Source organism: Bubalus bubalis, chromosome 4 (genome assembly GCF_019923935.1).
Source record: "Bubalus bubalis isolate 160015118507 breed Murrah chromosome 4, NDDB_SH_1, whole genome shotgun sequence".
NCBI lineage: Eukaryota > Metazoa > Chordata > Mammalia > Artiodactyla > Bovidae > Bubalus > Bubalus bubalis.
Window position 1 is genome coordinate 135,730,580 of NC_059160.1, and position 21,540 is coordinate 135,752,119.

At 37.6% G+C, this 21,540-nt stretch overlaps 1 protein-coding gene across 1 annotated transcript in view; it reads right to left on the reverse strand.

Moving 5' to 3' along the window:
• Positions 1 to 1,485: 1,485 nt before the first annotated feature.
• The window catches only part of LOC112584418 (translation initiation factor IF-2-like), a 129,664-nt gene continuing 109,609 nt past the window's right edge, over positions 1,486 to 21,540 (reverse strand). The window contains exons 3-4 of the mRNA XM_045165527.1: positions 6,075 to 6,113; positions 1,486 to 2,519 (exon numbers count right to left, since the gene is read on the reverse strand). Of these exons, the coding sequence (XP_045021462.1) occupies positions 2,460 to 2,519; positions 6,075 to 6,113 (99 nt within the window). The 3' untranslated portion in view covers positions 1,486 to 2,459. The remainder of the gene's footprint in view (positions 2,520 to 6,074; positions 6,114 to 21,540) is intronic.

Consider the following 21,540-nt stretch of genomic DNA (forward strand, 5'->3'; position numbering starts at 1 on the left):
TAATTAAATGGGTTTCCTTTCATTTTTACTGATGCTCTTTTTATCTCAAACTCAGAACTCACCAAGGCCACTCTTTCAATTTATGCAGCATGAAATCATATTTCCTCATTCTCTAATCCCAGGAAGACTTTGATATTTTAACTGGGTGAGAAGATTCAATAACAACAAAAAAATGACAAGGATCCTATGTTGCCTCCTGGGGGCCCCTGCTGGCTGGCTGAGTGAACTGAACATGGAGTGCAAGAAAGGAAGGAGCTGGAGTGGATACCAAGCAATGAGGGCCTCTTCATCAGAGTTCAGATCTCTGATTCCTGGAATGTTCTTTGAAACTTAGCTGACAGGCCAGTTAGGTTCCAAAGCACCAAGATGGTTGAATTTATACTAAAACCAAAGGTCAGAAGAGAAACTCGCAAGATCCCAAAAATGTAAAGCAGAAGAAATCCTTCACTTTGGGGATACAAGGTATCAACTCTGAGCCTCTTTTTGCCCCAGTCAGTTTTGAGCACTCACCCAACTGAATTCCTGATGCTGTTGGAGCCTCTAGAGAAATCATTTCAGCCTGAAATTCCCAATAGCTGCCTCAGGGCTTGGTTTATACCATCCCTGGTACAAAGTCAGGACTTCAGTAATGGCAACATTTAAACCATGTGTAAAAGATTGCTACAGAAGGTTAGCATGATCACACATTCATTTCAGAAGCTGTTTAAAGGGCTAAAGGCCAAATTAAGGAGGTCAGTCTGTGCACAAATACATAAGTATTATGTAGAGCAAGAAATAGAGCAGAGCAAGTAGAGCAAGAAAGTTTTCAATCCATTCATGAGTAGTTGTTTCATTTTCATAAAAGATTTAAGATCAACAAAAATATTTCAATCCTGAAACATAACAACATATACTTTTGTTCTTTCACAGAGTATTGGTAAAATTTGTGTTTCGCTCATTCTGAAAATGGTATCAATTATTAACATTGCTATCCATCAACAGAGGAATGGATTAAGAAAATGTAGCATATATATATAAAGGAATGAAAATGGGTCATTTGTAGAGACATGGATGGACCTAGTGATACACTGTCATGGATGGCACTCAGTCATACAGAGTGAAGTTAGTCACAAAGAGAAAAATAAACACCATATATTAACACACATATGTGGAATCTGAAAAAAAAATGGGTATAAACAATCTTATTTACAAAGCAGAAATAGAGACATAGATATAGAGAACAAACATGGATGTCAAGGCAGATGGGGAGATGGGATGAATTGAGAGATTTGGACTGACATATATACATTACTGATAGTGTGTATAAAATAGATAACTAATGAGAACCTACTGTTTAGCACAGGGAACTCTACTCAATGCTCTGCAGTGACCTAAATGGGAAGGAAATCCAAAAGAGAAGGGATATATGTATATATTCTAATATACACCCTCCAGTTCACTTTGCTGTACAATAGAAACTAGCACAACATTGTAAAGCAACTATACTTCAAAAATTTTTTTAAAGATGAGCGCATTTGAGAAACAGATTGACTTGGGAAAATCTCAGTAGACAACATTATCATTATTATGACTAGTTCATGACACCCCAAAATCAGTATTATTCTGCCATTTCACTGAACAACAACAATATAACATGAATTAAAGAAGATAATTCAATATCCTAATATTCAATTAGGATAATGACATGTATTAAGCAAAATAACTAAAGGTTCTATAGACAAAAATTAGAAGTTATTATTGGGGTTAGCCATACGAATAGCTGGTGCTTTGATATGCCAAAATGGCAATTTTACACAGTTCAACCTAATAAAATCTATACATGTGTCTGCAGAATTCACCTTAGAATAAACACTAAGCCATGATAATCTGAATTATATTGTTTGATATTTACTGAGCTCTTATTACATCACTGAGTTAAATGTTTCATCTCACAACAAGTCTATGAGATAGGGACTCTTACTAATATGTTTTCAAATAAGGGAAATGAAACATTCAGTACCTTGTGCAAGAGCCTAGAGCCAAGTAGAGCTGACATTCAAATACAACTCTGACTGTTGCCTCTGCTTGACAGTTGGAGAGAATGATACCTCCCAGACTAAAACAGAAAGACTAGTGGACATTATGAGTATGTGGAAAGATCAATGGTGGAAACTGAGAAAAATGGGAAGCTGAGAGGGAAACTGCATCTTTTACAGGCAGACCTCAGAGATAGTGTGGGTTTGGTTCCAGACCGTAGCAATAAAGCAAATATTGCAATAAAGCAAGTCACACCAAGTTTTTGGTTTCTCAGCACATATAAAAGCTATGTTTACACTACATTCTAGACTATTAAATGTGTGATATCTTCATGTCTAAAAAAACAATGTACATGCCTTTATTTAAAAATACTCTATTGCTAAAAATGCTCTCTATCATCTGTGCCTTCAGTGAATCAGTAATCTTTTTGCTGGTAGAGGGTCTTACCTTGATGCTGATGGCTGCTGACGGATCAGGGAAGTGGTTGCTAAAGATGACAATTTCTTAAAATAAGACAACAATGAAGTTTACTGCATCGATGGACTTCTCTTGCTTTATTTATTTTTTTTTTTTTGACTGCATTATGTGACATATGGGATCTTAGTTCCCCAACCAGAGATCAAACCTGTGCCTTCCCTCTACATTGGAAGCATGAAATCCTAACCACTGGACTGCGAGGGAAGTCCCTTATGGACTCTTCCTCTTATGAATGATTTTTCTGTAACAGGCAATACTGCTTGGTAGCATTATATCCACAGAACCCTCTTAAAATTGGAGTCAGCTCTCCCAAACCCTGCCACTGCTTTATCAACTAAGTCTCTATAATACTGTAAATCCTTTATTGACATTTCAACAATCTTTACAGCATCTTCACCAGGAATAGATTCCATCTCAAGAAACCACTTTCTTTGTTCACCCATAAGAGGTAACTCCTCATCCATTCAAGTTTTATCACAAGATTGCAGCAATTCAGTCACACCTTCAGACCCAACAGTTCTCTTGCTGTTTCCACTACATCTACAGTTACTTTCTCCATTGTAGTTGTGAACCCCTCCAAGTCACCCATTAGGGCTGGAATCAACTTATTCCAAACTCCCATTAACATTGATATTTTGGTCTCTTCCTATGAGTCAATAATGTTATCAATGGCACCTAGAATGGTGAATCCTTTATAGAAGTGTCTTCAATTTACTTTCCCCAGATCCATCAGAGGAATCACTATTTATGGCATCTATAGCCTGATAAAATATATTTTTTAAATAATGAAACTTGAAAGTTAACATTATTCCTTGACTCATGGGCTGCCAAATGGATGTTGTGTTAGCGGGCATGAAAACATCATTAATCTCATTGTATCTTCATCAGAGCTTTTGGGTGACCAAGTGCTCTGTCAATGAACAGTAGTAATTTAAAAGAAATGTTTTTTTGTTTGTTTGTTTTCTGAGCAGTAGGTCTCAACAGTAGGCTTAAAATAGTCAGTAAACCATATTGCCAACAGATGTCCTGTCATCCAGGCCTTGCTGTTTCATTTATGGAGCAGAGGCAGACTAGATTTAGTATACTTTTTTTTTTTTAATTTTATTTTATTTTTAAACTTTACATAATTGTATTAGTTTTGCCAAATATCAAAATGAATCCACCACAGGTATACATGTGTTCCCCATCCTGAACCCTCCTCCCTCCTCCCTCCCCATTCCATCCCTCTGGGTCGTCCCAGTGCACCAGCCCCAAGCATCCAGTATCGTGCATCGAACCTGGACTGGCAACTCGTTTCATACATGATATTTTACATGTTTCAATGCCATTCTCCCAAATCGTCCCACCCTCTCCCTCTCTCACAGAGTCCATAAGACTGTTCTATACATCAGTGTCTCTTTTGCTGTCTCGTACACAGGGTTATTGTTATCATCTTTCTAAATTCCATATATATGCGTTAGTATACTGTATTGGTGTTTTTCTTTCTGGCTTACTTCACTCTGTATAATAGGCTCCAGTTTCATCCACCTCATTAGAACTGATTCAAATGTATTCTTTTTAATGGCTGAGTAATACTCCATTGTGTATATGTACCACAGCTTGCTTATCCATTCATCTGCTGATGGACATCTAGGTTGCTTCCATGTCCTGGCTATTATAAACAGTGCTGCGATGAACATTGGGGTACACGTGTCTCTTTCAATTCTGGTTTCCTCAGTGTGTATGCCCAGCAGTGGGATTGCTGGATCATAAGGCAGTTCTATTTCCAGTTTTTTAAGGAATCTCCACACTGTTCTCCATAGTGGCTGTACTAGTTTGCAAACTAGATTTAGTATACTTTTTAAGGGCCCTGTGATTTTTGGAAAGGTAAATGAGCACTGTTGCAACTCAAGTCAAAAGCTGCGTTAGACCCTAACAAGAGATTCGGCCTGTCCTTTGAAATTTTGAAACCAAGCACTGACTTCTCCTCTCTAGCTATGAAAGTCCTCGGTGGCATCTGCTTTCAATAAAAGGCTGTTTTGTCTACATTAAAAATCAGTTTCTCAGTGTGGCCAACTGCCTTACTCATCTTAGCAAGATCTTCTGGATAATCTGCTGCAGCTTCTACATCAGCACTTGCTGCTTCTTCACTTTAGTTTTTATGTTATGGTGATGACTTCTTTCCTTAAACTGCATCAACCAACCCCTGCTAGCTTCAAACTTTTCTTCTGCGGCTTCTTCACCTCTCTCAACCTTCACAGAACTGAAGAGAGTTAGGGCCTTGCTCGAGATTAGGCTTTGGCTGAAGGGAATGTCGTGGCTGGTTTCATCTTCTATTCAGACCACTAAAACTTTCTCCAGATCTGCAATAAGGCTGTTTTGCTTTCTTATCATTTGGGTATTCACTGGAGTAGCACTTCTAATTTCCTCCAAGAATTTTTTCTTTACATTCACAACTCAGCTGTTTGGAGCAAGAGGCCTTGATTTTGGTTATCTCAACTTTCTACACGCCTTCCTCACTAAGCCTCATCATTTCTAGCTTTTGATTTAAAGTGAGAGATGTCGACTCTTCCTCTCACTTGAACACTTAGAGGTCATTATAAACTTATTAATTAGCCTAAGTTCAGTACTGTTGTTCTCAGGGAATAGGAAGGCCCAAGGAAAGGGAGAAATAGTGGGGAAGGCTGGTCAGTGGAGCAGTCAACACACACATTTACTAAGTTCAGCATCTTATGCAGGCTAGATTCATGGTGCACCAAAACAATGGCAATAGTAACACGAAAGATCAGTGAACACAGATCACCACAATAAAAGTAATGCAAAAGTATGAAATGTTGTGAGAATTACTGAACTCTGACACAGAGACTCAAAGTGAGCAATCGCTGTTGGAAAAATGACGCCAATAGACTTGCTCAAGGTAGACTTGCCGCAAATCTTCAGTTTGTAAAAAACCAAAAAACAGAACAAAAACAAAATGCAACATCTGTGAAGCCCAGTGAAGTAAAGTGCAATAAAGTAACGTGTGCGGTACTCATCACTCTATGGGGAAAAGGTACCCACACAGCCCACTGAGCAGAACATCCCTCTAGGTTAGACACACATCAGGTTATCATGGCTAGCAAGTCGTTCACTATTAAATCTTCAAGATGGCTGTCCTCTCTCCTCATTCTAATTCCAGATCTAGGAGCAAATGACTGACCATAGCTGGACTCCTATGCAGGCTTTTTAAACAGGAGAGAGAGAATATATTAATGAGGTAAGCCCAGCATTTGGCTTTCATGGCACCATAAATAGAGAAACTGATACTGTATCAGTCTCCAGGGGACACAGCTGCTCTCACATGCCATAAACTCAAACCTCAAGGCTGCAGAGCTGAGGACCAAATGTGGAACACAGCGAACACCTTCAAGGTACCATCTTAGCCTGAACACGTGTCCAGGTAACCCACTAGGCAAACTATAAAAAGCTTTCAATTTATTCTCTAATTTTTAAAAAGCAATAAACTAGTTAAAAGCAGAATCTCATAAAAAATTCATATGAGTTCATGTTTTCAATTAGAACAAAGAAAGCAAACCAAAAATACCAGTGTTCATTTTGTTTACCTTTCTAGAGCTCTGCAAATAGTAGGATCCATAGTCAACCTAAAAACAAAGAAACCAACATTTAGCAAATATGAAAGAATTTCATGTATTTATCAGGACAGTAGTCAACAAATACTTATTAATAATGGACTTAAAAACATAGAAAGTGCCTTAAAAGGGGACACAAAGAAAAACAGAGGAAATATGATGGATTACAGGAAAGATGTCTGCAGAAAATGCTTAGATAAACTGTGCAATCAAGAAGAGCTCCAATACAGTATACTAACACATATATATGGAATTTAGAAAGATGGTAACAATAACCCTGTGTACGAGACAGCAAAAGAGACACTGATGTATAGAACAGTCTTATGGACTCTGTGAGAGAGGGAGAGGGTGGGACGATTTGGGAGAATGGCATTGAAACATGTAAAATATCATGTATGAAACGAGTTGCCAGTCCAGGTTCGATGCACGATGCTGGATGCTTGGGGCTGGTGCACTAGGACGACCCAGAGGGATGGAATGGGGAGGGAGGAGGGAGGAGGGTTCAGGATGGGGAACACATGTATACCTGTGGTGGATTCATTTTGATATTTGGCAAAACTAATACAATTATGTAAAGTTTAAAAATAAAATAAAATTAAAAAAAAAAAAAGAAGAGCTCCAAAGTATACGCACCCAATCAATGGCATCAATAATCCAAAAAGAATTTTTAAAGATGAAGTTGGGCAAAATGCACAAAAAAAGTATGACCCTGAACTTAAAATGAGTATGCCCATGAGACATAACTTTGACAGTGATAAGATAATGCAAAAGTTCCTCTATGTGAAAACATTGGCATAGTGGAACATATTCCCATACCATTTTCCTTCACAGCTATTATGAGAAACCCATTTTCTCTCTCAAATTTTATTACTCCAAATATTGTTTACCAAGAACCAGAATAATAAGGCATGTAAAGGCCAAAAGCCTGATTATGCAAAAGATGGCATGGCTCCTATATTATTATTACAAACTCAAAAGAGAAAACTAAGGATCCACTCTGAATACAGGTACTCCAAAATGAAGGTTACTATTGACTTTCTGCTTTTACAAAATGCTAACTTTATTCCATCAAGGGAAAAAAAAAGATCTTAGCTCATTTCCTATTAGGATATGGTAATGTGTAAGATGAAAATTATTCTAACAAAAATCAAAGGTTATATACATAGAATGCAAAGAAAGGAACATTCTGCTTTGGACCTTTAGCTCTAATGACACTTGTATTAGTTAATTCAACCCTATAAAAACTGATATCACAAAGATTATTTAATCTGTCAGCTTTTAAAAATCCACTATCAAATCATAAAGAATCAAATCTGAAATTTTAAGTTTCTATCTGAGGTTCCATTTAAGGAAAATAAAATTAACATTCCTAAAACATTATCCTCAGCCGTATTTTTAAATTTAATCTTTACAACTTCTAAAATGTTAATAACATTTTATAATTATAAAAGCAATATTATATTCATTGTAGAAAACAGGCAAAATGCAGAAAATAAAAACAAATCATGACTACACCATTTACAAGGAAATTAACATCTTCTGTTTTTCCTTGATGCTCCCTTTCAACATACAAAGTCACACACATGGAATTTAAACAAGATTTAGGATTATACTGTATATACAGTATGTCTTACCTTTTCCCCTTAGCAATGAATCATTTATATCTATATAAAATAGTCTTTAAAAACCATCTTGGGGACTTCCCTAGTGGTCCAGTTGTTAAGACTCTGTGCTCCCACACAATAGGGTACAGGTTAGCTCCCTGGTCAGGAAGTAAGATTCCACATGCCAGTTGGCTAAAACACACACACACACACACACACACACACAGAGTCTTAACAGATTGTGCATTTGAATATTCATATTCACAAACTTTGTTCAAATATTTTCTGATATTTATTAAATCATCTTGTTTTTCTTTTTGTCTAGTACATCTAACAGTACATCTAATACTGCAACAATACCCTTGCATAAAAATCTTCACATTACATTGGCTAATTTTTGCAAGTGAAATTCACAAAAATAGAATTTCTGAAGAAAAGGCATAAACTTTTTCCATGGCATTTGTCTATAATTTGTGTACCAAAAAGATAAAAATCTATAGACTGCCCACCAAAAGGACAATGAGCAACTCAGTTCCTATTTCTAAAAATGTTCACAGATAAACCCTAACACTTTATAAAAGTTTTATTTAATAGCAGAAATAATATCTGCTTTTAATTTTAGTTATTTCTTCTTATCACTGCTTCTAAGTAATTTTTTAAATTTATGGTAGTTCTCCAGTTATTATTTTTGACTATTTTTAGCTTAGGAAATTTGTGGTTTTCTTATTGATTTGTAAGAGCTCCTCAGACAATAGAGGTATTAATCATTTGTGTAGCACAATTATATACACATTTTCATTTGCCTTCCCAGCTCTTTTTTTGCATTTAGGTTTGACTCATAATGGTTTTCGATGCACAGAAATTGAAATTTTATGTAACCAAACATATCAATCATTTTTTGGTGGTTTCTTCCATGGTTTCTATGCTTAGAAAGTTCCTCACTTTCAAAGTTTCAATTTCAATGAAATAACTACTTACATTTTCTTTTACTTGTCCTCCAACTCTGCTATCACCTTTTACCCTTGGTTCCTTTTTTTTTTCCAACCTGTGTAGAATTCATTGTAGGGATGGCATGAAGCAAGTACTTCTGTGATTTCTGATGACCCCCTCTCTCAGCCCTTTCCCCCAACACCAGAGTAAAAACCAATCATTCCTTCCCAGTTCACTTGTACAAGATTCACTGTGAGAGTAGCTGCTTTGAGGTACAATTTGAGCTCTAATCTTCAGAATAAGCGTTTTTTACCCTGAATCTTATTTTTCCTTAAAAGTAAAAAGAGAAAACACTATCTCTCTTACAGTTTTGTTGTAAGGATTAAGCTAGAAAATTTACAGAAAGCACTTACTTCAGTGTAACACAGCACATGTGTTCAACAAGTCAGTGGATGAACATCCGATTCAGGGCTATTTCTCTTCCTCTGATTTATCTGTCACTTCTTGGTCTCACAGTGTAAATTTGAAATAACACACAGTATTTGATAGGAGAAGTATCTTCAACCTCTTTTCCTACATTTTCTTGCCTATCCTCACCTGTTTTTTTCTCTACATAGGCCCAACCCACTTCTCATTTCAGTTACTCTTAGGATGCTCTTTTCTTCCCATAATTCATTCTCATTCTCTCTCTCTCTTTGATATGTCGTACTGTGACACAAAGAACAAAACTTTTCAAAAAATGTTTAAAAGTCATGTTGAGCACAAATATCCTTGTTTATTAACTGATTAACATGTTAAAATGCTAGCTGTTGTTCAGTCACTCAGTCGAGTCAAACTCTTTGTGACCCCACGGACTGCAGCACAGGAAGCCAGTCTTCTCTGTCCTTCACCATCTCCCAGAGCTTGCTCAAACACATATCCACTGAGTTGGTGATGCCATCCAACCACCTCATCCTGTGTTGTCCCCTTCTCCTCTTGCCTTCAATCTTTCCCAGCATCAGAGTTTTTTCCAATGGGATGGCTCTTCACATCAGGTGGCCAAAGTATTGGAGCTTCTTCAGCTTTGGTATCAGTCCTTCCAATAAATATTCAGGACTGATTTTCTTTAGGATTGACTGGTTTGATCTCCTTGCTGTCCAAGAGACTCTCAGGAGTCTTCTCCAGTACCACAGTTCAAAAGCATCAACTTTTTAATAACAAAAGCACTCAGCCTTTGTTATTAAAATTCTAGGCACTCAGCCTTTTCAATTAAAATTATAGGGTCTCATATGATGAGTTGGATGTTGGCAATGGAATTAAAATAGGTAGTTCTTATGATACTGAAGAAGCATCCTCCTATTCTTTTGAATATTTTCATTTTCATCCCACAGAGAAAACTGAATTTTAAAGGTAACGTGAGTTGCCCAAAGTCATAGTGGGGCTTGAATGTACACCCAAGTTGTCTGGTTTCAATACCTTTTAATTTTCCATTGCAACCACCATCCAATGACTCCATAAAGCAGTCAATCTGCAACTCAGCAATGTCTTCTGTCCCAAACTTAGACATATAAATTCATTTAGACCTTATGAAACAGCTTCTTTAAAAAGTAATGCAATAAATGATAGCTAATTTCTTAGCTGATATGGTACATATAAAAAATGGAATTTTACTCAGCCATTAAAAGGAACAAAATTGGGTCATCTGTAGAGATGCTGATGGACCTAAAGACTGTGATAAAGAATGAAGTAAGTCAGAAAGAGGAAAACAAATATTATATATTAATGTGTATATGTGGAATCTAGTAAAGTGGTACAGATTAACCCATTTGCAGAGCAGGAATAGAGACACAGATGTAGAGAACAGAGGTGTAGACACTGTGGGGGGATGAATTGGGAGATTAGATTGACATTTATACACTACCATATGTAAAATAGTTAGTGGGAACCTCCTGTATAGTTCAGGGAGCTCAGCTCATTGCTCTGTGGTGACCTACATGGGTGGGATGGTGGGGGAGGTCCAAGAGGGAGGAGATACATGTATACATATAGCTGATTCCAATCACTTCATGGCAAATAAATGGGGAAACAAGGGAAACAGTGACAGATTGCTTTCTTGGGCTCCAAAATCAGTGTAGATGGTGACTGCAGCCATGAAATTAAGACGCTTGCTCCTTGGAAGAAAAGCTATAACAAACCTAAACAGCATATTAAAGAGCAGAGACATTACTTTGCCAACAAAGGTTCGCATAATCAAAGCTATGGTTTTACTGATAGTCATATATGGATGTGAGAGTTGGGCTATAAAGAAAGCTGAGCACCAAAGAATTGATGCTTTTGAACTGTGGTGTTGGAGAAGACTCTTGAGAGTCCCTTGGACTACAAGAAGATCCAACCAGTCTGTCCTAAAGGACATCAGTCCTGAATATTCATTGGAAGGACTGATGCTGAAGCTGAAGCTCCAATATTTTGGCCACCTGATGCAAAGAGCCGACTCATCTGAAAAGACCCTGATGCTGAGAAAGATTGAAGGCAGGAGGAGAAGGGGACAACAGAGGACAAGATTGTTGGATGGCATCACCGACTCAATGGACAAGAGTTTGAGCAAGTTCCAGGAGATAATGAAAGACAGGGAACCCTGCATGCTGCGGTCCACGGGGTAGCAAAGAGTCAGACGCAACTGTGTGACTGAACAACAACAGCTGATTCACTTCACTGAAGCTGTAAAGCAATACTGTAAACTATGCTAAAAAAAAAAACATAGTTCAGAAAAAAAAAAAGCAGGGAAAATGTTGATACCTGTAGAATCCAGGAAATGAACAAATAGGGGTTATTTATACTTGTATATTTGAAAATATCTTCAAAAATTGGGCTTCCCTGGTGGCTCAGATGGCAAAGGATCTGCCTGTAATGCAGCAGAAATCTCTGCATCAGAATGATCCCCTGGAGAAGGGCACAGCAACCCACTCCAGTATTCTTGCCTGGAGAATCCGACGAACAGAGGAGCCTGTCAAGAAACAGTTCATGGGGTCGCAGAGAGTCGGACACAACTAAGCAATAACACTTTCACTATCACCTTCAAAAAAGATTTGTTTCCAAAAATGTAGATCATTCAGTATTATTTGAAGAAATATTTCAAGACTCACTGATTTTGTATTGGAAAGAGAATTTAGTAGGAGATACAGAGATATGGAGATACAGAGACATGGATTTAGTAGGAGATACAGAGACATGGCTGAGAAGCCTTCCTGACCATCAGTTTGACAGAGAGAACAAAGAACTTCCATAACTTTTGTCCACTGAGAGCAAAAACAATGGAGGTAAAAAAGGATAGGACTTTAAAGCAAAATAGAAACCCTTGTAAACAGAGAGTTGGGAGTTAGCAGAGGAGATGGAAATGGTGATTAAAAAAAAAGGAGGGTAGAAGGAACACATCAGAGTAGAATAGCCTCTCTTTTCCCTTTGGACACCCATTATGGTTGAAAGTACCCAACAGAGTAAAAGCTAAATTTGAATAAGATTCGGCTCATATGCTTTCCTTCTCATAGCTACCACCCAAGTTCTGATCCAAGTTCTTCCCTTCCTTCTGACTCGCTGTATTTTGGAAAGGCAAGTTTTCCTTCTATTGGCCTGATCCCAAATAAATACACTTCTTTCTGTGCTGCTCTAGGATAATTTAACTAGCAATTATTGAAAAATTGCTATTGACAGACCTAAAAACTATGGATAAAAGAAAGTTGCAGCTTTTAAAAACTTCAAGTAAATTTGACTCTTGTGCTTTCTAGAAGGTAATTATCCAGACCATACTCTTTCTCTGGGTAGTTCTGCCCCTTCCTGGGTGAGCTCCTTCGTCAGCCATACTCCTTCCTTCTCCCTAACAGGAACCCTAGATGCTGCCCTTCTCAAACCTGTTTGTATTCTAAAACGTATTACTCCTACCATTTGATCCCTTTTCCCCTCAGAGGAAGCCTGAGAATCTTGCTAAGACATCATGTGAATGACAAATAGCCAAGACATGGAAGCAACCTAAACGTCCTGACAGAGAAATGGATAAAGAAGACGTGGTACACATATACAATGGAATGGTACTCAGTCATGAGAAATAACGAAATAATGCCGATCGCAGCCACGTGGATGGACCTAGAGTTATCATACTAAGAGAAGTAAGTCAGAAAGAGAAAGACAAATACCATAAGATGTCACTCAGATGTGGAATTTAAAATATAATACAAATGAACTTTACGAAACAGAAAAACACTCCCAGACTTAACAGACTTGTGGTTACTGGGGAAAAGGGTAGAGAGAAAGGATATATAGATGGGGGATTTGGGATTGACATGCACACACTGCTATATTTAAAGTAGATAACCACATGCGCATGTAGGCACTTCCACTTACCACATCACTCTGCTTGACTCCCCAAATTGTATGTAATTATTTTATATTGTTAGGTTAATCATGTCCCCATTATGGCTTGCAATTGTAACTATCTTTTATTTTTTGTCTGGCTAGTGATTATGAAAGCTGATAGATATCTTTCACTATTGTGATTATGTAACTATTACTCATTTAATACCATTGTATGGGCTTCCCTCATAGCTCAGTCAGTAAAGAATCCGCCTGCAGTTCAGGAGACCCCTGGTAAAATTCCTAAGTCAGGAAGATCCCCTAGAGAAGGAAATGGCAATCCACTCCAGTATTCTTGCCTGGAAAATCCCATGCACAAAGGAGCCTAGCAGGCTACAGTCATGGGGTCGCAAAAGTCAGACACAGCTTAGCGACTAAACCACCACCACCACCAATACCATTGTATCATGATTGGTCAATAGAAAAATAATAGAATTCTGTATCATCAAAACTACCATTTAATTGAAAAACTTGTAATCACTTTTTACAATCAAGATGCATATCAAAATTATCTTGGAACTTTTAAAAAAATACAAATGTCCAGGTATTGCTTTTTTTATCTTTTTTGCCAGAGCTCCAGATATATTTCTAATGAGCAGCCTTGTTTAAAAAACTGGCTATATGAGGATCTTTTACTTTTATCTAGTTTGTTTCACTTTTTCTATTTCATATTCAGTGCTCTCATTTCTGGAGAGGGAAATGGCAACACACTCCAGTATTCTTGCCTAGAGAATCCCATGGACAGAGAAGCCTGGTGGGCTGCTGTCCATGGGGTCGCACAGAGCATGCATGCATTGGAGACGGACATGGCAAGCCACTCCAATATTCTTCTCTGGAGAATCCCAGGGACAGAGGAGCCCGGTGAGCTGCCGTGTATGGGGTCGCACAGTCGGACACGACTGAAGCAACTTAGCAGCAGCAGCAGCTCCCATTTCATTTAGTTTATGTTTTCCAATTTCTCCATCTCTCCTTTGCTTTTTGATGTTCTTTCTCAGGCCTTAATCAAGCATGGTAGAAAAGTTTTGTATACATATATATAAATATATATATAATATATATATATTTTACACCCAGGAGATGGTGAAGGACAGGGAAGCCTGGAGTGCTGCAGTCTATGGGGTCACAAAGAGTTGGATATAACTGAGTGACTGAACAACAAAATATACTTTAGAAAACTTATGAATTTTTGCCCAACTAAAAAATTTATGACATGTTGATTCTACTTGTTTGACAGTATAAATAAAATGCTAGATTTCTAATTTAAAAAGTAGATATGCAACAAACAACAACTGTACTGTACCGAACAATAGTGAATATCTTATAATAACCTACAATGGAAAATAATTTCAAAAATAATACATGTGTATATGTATAACTGAATCACACAGAAAAAGAATTCTTTTTGAAATTTAGAAATGTTTATCTTTTTGACAGTTTTGTTAAATGTCCTGTGGACATCTGACAACATATGAGATACAAAATTTTAAATATATGTGTGTAGGATATAAGATTAATATAAATATAATTATAAATCTATTATATTTAAATTATTAATGACATCATTCAAGATGCTCCTAATTTTTTCTGCAATTGATAAAATATCCTCAGAGAAATGTTAATATGTCTCACTATGATTATATATTGTGTCCTTTTCCCTTATATTTCTTCTGATTTTTGCTTTACGTATCTCTGTTTCTTTGTTGTTAGGTGTCTAATGGTCAATGATGTCTATATTCTTTGTGAATTGCACTTTTTATCATTAAAAACATTCATCTTTGTTTCATTTAAAAATAAATAAATTTAATCTAAAAATGGCATAAAAATTAAATAATCAACAAGGACCTACTGTAAAAAAAAATTGAAATTTTAAAAAAGGTTTGACAAAACACATCCACACATGCCTTTTTCAGCTTTACATCAGGGCCTCCTCCCCTCTATTAACCCAACCCCCAACCCAAGTTCCTCTTTCCCTGTTCTCATTCTGCCATACAGGTCAAACCATATGCTGTGCGGGAAAGTGATATGTTTAAATAGAATTAGAATAAATTAAAAAGAATTAAATTAATTAGAATTAAATTTAGGAGAACAGAATGTAAATAGGAAATATCCCTCTGCTAGTCTCTTCTCATAGCCCAAACCATGTTTCCACAGTTCTACAGAGAAACAAAAATGCTTAATTCTTCATCTTTGTCTTGACATTAATAAAAATGAGAAGCACAATTATGTGTCCAGGGATTCTGCATTACATGTATACATATTTAACTTTTTAAACTTGCACGTTTTTTTCTAGTTACTTTTTAAATTGAAATATAGTTGCTTTACAATGTTGTGTTAGTTTCAGGTGTACAGCAAAGTATTTCAGTTATATACATATATTTTTTCATATATTTTTGTCTTCCTGTATGGGTTATTATAAAATATTGAGTATAGTTTCCTGTACTACAGTAGGTCCTTGTTGTTTATCTATTTTATATATAGCAGTGTGTATGTGTAATATGTTACTCCCAACTTCCTAATGTATCCCTCCCTCCCACCTTGTAGTACAGTGGTGGGCACAGCTGCCTCTCACAGTTTATACTGAGCCCATAAAAACATCTATCACTGTTATTTTGTAAGAGGAGAGTGATGAGCAAAGAAATAAGTGAAATAACCAGAGCTGAGTTTGGGTAAACTCTGGGAGTTAGTGATGGACAGGGAGGCCTGGCGGGCTGCGATTCATGGGGTCGCAAAGACTTGGACACAACTGTGCGACTGAACTGAACTGAATACGCTTAATGAGTGGCTGTAATAGAACTGGAACTTGAGACTTCTGTTGTTGAATCCAAAATCATTCCTCTTTCCTGAAACTGACCTTCAGTCTCTAGAACCACGATTACTGAACTTTTACAATTACTATTAGAGGCAACATGGTTCATTTTTCAGCAATTACTCTCCAACACTACTATTCTGAAGTCCATGATAATTACTTTGAGACTGTCCTACACAATTCTCGTTTCTTCCTTGACTGAATAATCTCTTAAGATAACAAGCAGTTCAAATCACGTCCGAGTTTACAAAAGCAGGATTGTGTGCATGTGTGCTCAGTCGTGTCTGACTCTGCGATCCCATGGGCTATGGCCAGCCAGGGTCCTCTATTCATGGGATTTCCCAGGCAAGAATACTGGAGTGCGTTGCCATTTCCTACTCAAAGGGATCTCTCCGACCCAGAGATCGAACTCCAGTCTCCCGAGTCTCTTGCCTTGGCAGGCAGATTCTTTACCACTGTGCCACCTGGGAAGCCCCAAAAGAAGAATTGGAGTTTATTACATAGGTATAAACATTAGGTTAAAAAAAAAGGTTCAATATCAATTACAATAACTATGTATAATTTTATGAATGGTTTCTTTTAAATAAGAACCTATTTCCAAGGAGATCTTGAATTTGAGATTTTTCCATATCTGATACATTCCTTATGTATATATGTCCAGTTAGTCAATGTCTATAATAATAAATATTTATTCCATTCATGATTCAATATGCATATCCATCTTTATAGTTAGTTGTATTTTATCATCAATATAAAATAATAAATTAGTTCTCATATAGTGCTTACTATGTGTCAGGTACTGTTCTAAAGGGTTCAAAAATATTACCTCATTTGATCCTCACCTAACACAATGAGGTAGGTATTCTATGACCTCCTTTTATATACATGGAAACTGAGACACAGAGAGAGTGAGTAACTTGCCCAAACTTTTATAGTAAATAATTGACAGTAAATAAAGAAGCTTAGATTTTAACTCAAGTGCTATAGCTACATCAGAAGTTCAGTCACACAGTTGTGTCCGAATCTCTGAAACTCCATGGACTGCAGCACACCAGGCTTCCCTATCATTAACTCCCAGAGCTTGCTCAAACTCATGTCCATTGAATCGGTGATGCCATCCAACCATCTCATCCTCTGTTGTCCCCTTCTCTTCCTGCCTTCAATCCTTCCCAGCATCAGGGTCTTTTCCAGTGAGACAGCTCTTCACATCAGGTGGCCAAAGTATTAGAGTTTCAGCTTCAGCATCAGTCCTTCCAATGAATATTAGGACTGATCTCCTTTAGGATGGACTGGTTGGATCTCCTTGCTGTCCAAGGGACCCTCAAGAGTCTTCTCCACCACCACAGTTCTAAGCATCAATTATTCAGTACTCAGCTTTCTTTATAGTCCAACTCTTACATCCATACATGACTACAGGAAAAACCACGGCTTTGACTAGATGGACCTTTGTTGGCAATGTAATGTCTCTGCTTTACCTATGCTGTCTAAGTTGGTCATAGCTTTTCTTCCAAGGAGCAAGCATCTTTTAATTTCATGGCTGCAGTCACCATCTACAGTGATTTTTGGAGCCCAAAATTATAAAGTCTGTCAGTGTTTCCATTGTTTCCCCATCTATTTGCCATGATGTGATGGGACCGGATGCCATGATCTTAGTGTTTTGAATGTTGAGTTTTAAGCCAGCTTTTTCACTCTCCTCTTTGGCTTTCATCAAGAGGCTCTTTAGCTCCTCTTCACTTTCTGCCATAAGGGTGGTGTCATCTGCATATCTGAGGTTATTGATATTTCTTCTAGCAATCTTGATTCCAGCTTGTGCTTCATCCAGTCTGGCAATTCACATGATGTACTCTGCACATAAGTTAAATAAGCAGGGTGACAATATATAGCCTTGTCATACTCCTTTCCCAATTTAGCTCCATAGTCCACAGAATTTCAATACTCTGTAGTTTCCAAAAGATTTTCACTTGCTACCAAGAATTCAGCATGAATTCAAAAAATTTTAATAAAAAAACAAACTGGTACTTTCTCCAATAAAAATAAATGAAACAATAACAGCCTTCTATGGCTGTTATTTTATTTATTTTTATTGGAGACAGTACCAGTTTCTTTTTTAAAAAATAAAGCAACATTTTTTTTAAAAAAATTAAACAACAGCTAGCCTTCTGGAGCTGGGGCTTCCCTGGTAGCTCAGCTGGTAAAGAATCCACTTGCTGTGAAATGAAGCAACTGACAAACAACTAATCTCGAGAATATACAAGCAACTCCTACAGCTCAACTCCAGAAAAATAAATGACCCAATCAAAAAATTGGCCAAAGAACTAAATAGACATTTCTCCAAAGAAGACATACAGATGGCTAACAAATGCATGAAAAGATGCTCAACATCACTCATTATCAGAGAAATGCAAATCAAAACCACTATGAGGTACCATTTCACACCAGTCAGAATGGCTGCGATCCAAAAGTCTACAAGTAATAAATGCTGGAGAGGGTGTGGAGAAAAGGGAACCCTCTTACACTGTTGGTGGGAATGCAAACTAGTACAGCCACTATGGAGAACAGTGTGGAGATTCCTTAAAAAACTGGAAATAGACCTGCCTTATGATCCAGCAATCCCACTGCTGGGCATACACACTGAGGAAACCAGAAGGGAAAGAGACACGTGTACCCCAATGTTCATCGCAGCACTGTTTATAATAGCCAGGACATGGAAGCAACCTAGATGTCCATCAGCAGATGAATGGATAAGAAAGCTATGGTACATATACACAATGGAGTATTATTCAGCCATTAAAAAGAATACATTTGAATCAGTTCTAATGAGGTGGATGAAACTGGAGCCTATTATACAGAGTGAAGTAAGCCAGAAAGAAAAACACCAATACAGTATACTAATGCATATATATGGAATTTAGAAAGATGGTAACAATAACCCTGTGTACGAGACAGCAAAAGAGACACTTATGTATAGAATAGTCTTATGGACTCTGTGAGAGAGGGAGAGGGTGGGACGATTTGGGAGAATGGCATTGAAACATGTAAAATATCATGTATGAAACGAGTTGCCAGTCCAGGTTCGATGCACGATGCTGGATGCTTGGGGCTGGTGCACTGGGATGACCCAGAGGGATGGAATGGGGAGGGAGGAGGGAGGAGGGTTCAGGATGGGGAACACATGTATACCTGTGGCGGATTCATTTTGATATTTGGCAAAACTAATACAGTTATGTAAAGTTTAAAAATAAAATAAAATTAAAAAAAATAAAATAAAATAAAAAAATGAAAAAAAAATAAATAAAACATTAGTATTTATGTTAAAAGGTTAAGAAGTTATATATACAATAAATATGGCACACTACCAACCTAAGGTTGTGTGCCTCATGAGGTTAAAAAAAAAAAAAAAAAAAGAATCCACTTGCAATGCAGGAGACTCCAGTTCGATTCCCAGGTTGGGAAGATCCACTAGAGAAGGGATAAGCTACCCACTCCAGTATTCTTGGGCTTCCCAGGTGGCTCAGCTGGTAAAGAATCCACCTGTAATTCCAGAGATCTGGGTTTGATCCCTGGGTTGGGAACATCCCTCGGAGGAGGGAACAGCTACCCACTCCAGTATTACGGGCTAGAGAATTCCATGTTCTGTATACTCCATGGGGTCACAAAGAGTTGGACACGACTGAGTGACTTTCACTCACTCATTCAGCTTTCTAGAGCTAGTGGCTATTTAATATATGTCCAACACAAAACATGATTAACTCTTTAAACAATATGAGGTACTAATTATTACTGTTCCCACTTTATAGATGAAGATTCTGACACTTAGACTAAATTGCTCAGTTACACAGCTTATTGGTAGTGAAGGTGACATTCAAACCCAATTCTGACATCAGAGCCTTCCTCTTAACCATTCTACTCACCTGCCCTCAATCTACTCTATTGAAATAACATTGTTTAAATGAGAGAAAAGCAATTTGGGTGAATATTTCTCCACTGCAACTGTGCAAATAAACACAATGTAACATGTTCACTTACATCCACAAATGCACCTGCCCAATATGTTCAAGCAGAGTGTCTCCTGGAATGAAACTCTCTGAAGACCTTTCGAGGAGACAGTGGTTGAAATAGTAAAAAGAAATGCTATTTCCCTTACTCATTTAGATAGTTAAAATTCTAGATTGTTTAGTCGTGAATTTGACATTTTATTTATCTTTCCTTCGAGAAATAAGCCTGTCATAAAGTTTGGAAAACACAGATCCCCAAATACATCATTTCAAATATACTTGAGCAAATAAACTGAGATGCTGAACATTCATAATATTCTTGCCTCAGAGAGCAGTGAAACAATTTGTCACTGACAAACCACCATTCCAGCCCATTTCAGGAGTCAGGTGATTTGTTGGAGGTTTGAGAAGCTTAATGTCAACCCACTTGTCGATAAAAGTTGTTGAGCTCAGACCAACCAATGTATTTGGAATGAACTACCATAAAATTCCAAGTGGCACAATTATTGTTCGCAACTTGCAGCTAGTTAAAAAACATTTCTAATGTCACCTATTCCTTTGTTTCCAAGATGATATTCAAGCAATATAATAAGTAATATAACAAAGATAAACACGGTTGCTATGAACAGGTAATAGAGTTGATCCATTCATTCAGCTAATACTGTAGGGGCCACCTGTGTGAACTTTAGCATAGGCAAGAGCTGTTGTTTGATCACTTGATAAGAATAACAGTGAAAGATCAAAGTCACCATAGAAAAAAGTGGGAAGGTTTACTCAGCCAAGTAGCAATCTATTACACAGTGGTGGAAAGTCCAAGATCAAGAGTAGAAAAGTGAAAGTCTATCAGTCATGTCTGACTCTTTGGAACCCCATGGACTATATCGTCCATGGAATTCTCCAGGCCAGAATACTGCAGTGGGTAGTCTTTCTCTTCTCCAGGGGATTTTCCTAACCCATAGATAAAACCCAAGTCTCCCGCATTGCAGGGAGATTCTCTACCAGCTGAGCCACCAGGGAAGGTTTAAAGAGTCAGACCTAAAACACAGCCTCAGTTTTCACATCTATAATCTAATGACAATTAGGCTGCTACCCAAGGGTCGAGAGGATTAAAACAAGGTAATGGTAGTAGACTGTTTATTGTTGTTATTTAGATGCTAAGCCGTGTCTGACTCTTTTGTGACCCCACTCTTGAGCCCGCCAGGCTCCTCTGTCCATGTGATTTCCCAGGCAAGAATACTGGAGTGGGTTGCCATTTCCTCCTTCAGGGGATCTTTCTGACCCAGGGATCAAATCCACGTCACCTGCATTGGCAGGCAGACTCCCTACCACTGAGCCACCGGGGCAGCCCCTAGACTGCTTTTTAGCACACAGTAGAAATGCTCAACTCACATCTGCTCATGTTAGTTTAGCTCTCCGTTTAGCTCTCCTGTTTCACATGCATGATAAGGAAATTAATGAGTTGAAGGTTAACTAAACCAACAGAAAATGTGCCTTAGAGTTTTAAAATCTTTTTTAAGGGAGAAAATCAGGACAAGGGCTATTTTTATCTAGTTCACCACTGTATCTTCAACATCTGACAAAGGGCCTGATAAATGTCTGTTCATTAAGTACACGCCAAATCATTACACAAACAAATACATTAAAAGAGTTGTCTCTCTCAGCGTAAGGTATACGGGAATCCTGGCAGGGGGAAGAGAGAGGGTTTAACATGAGAGGGAGAA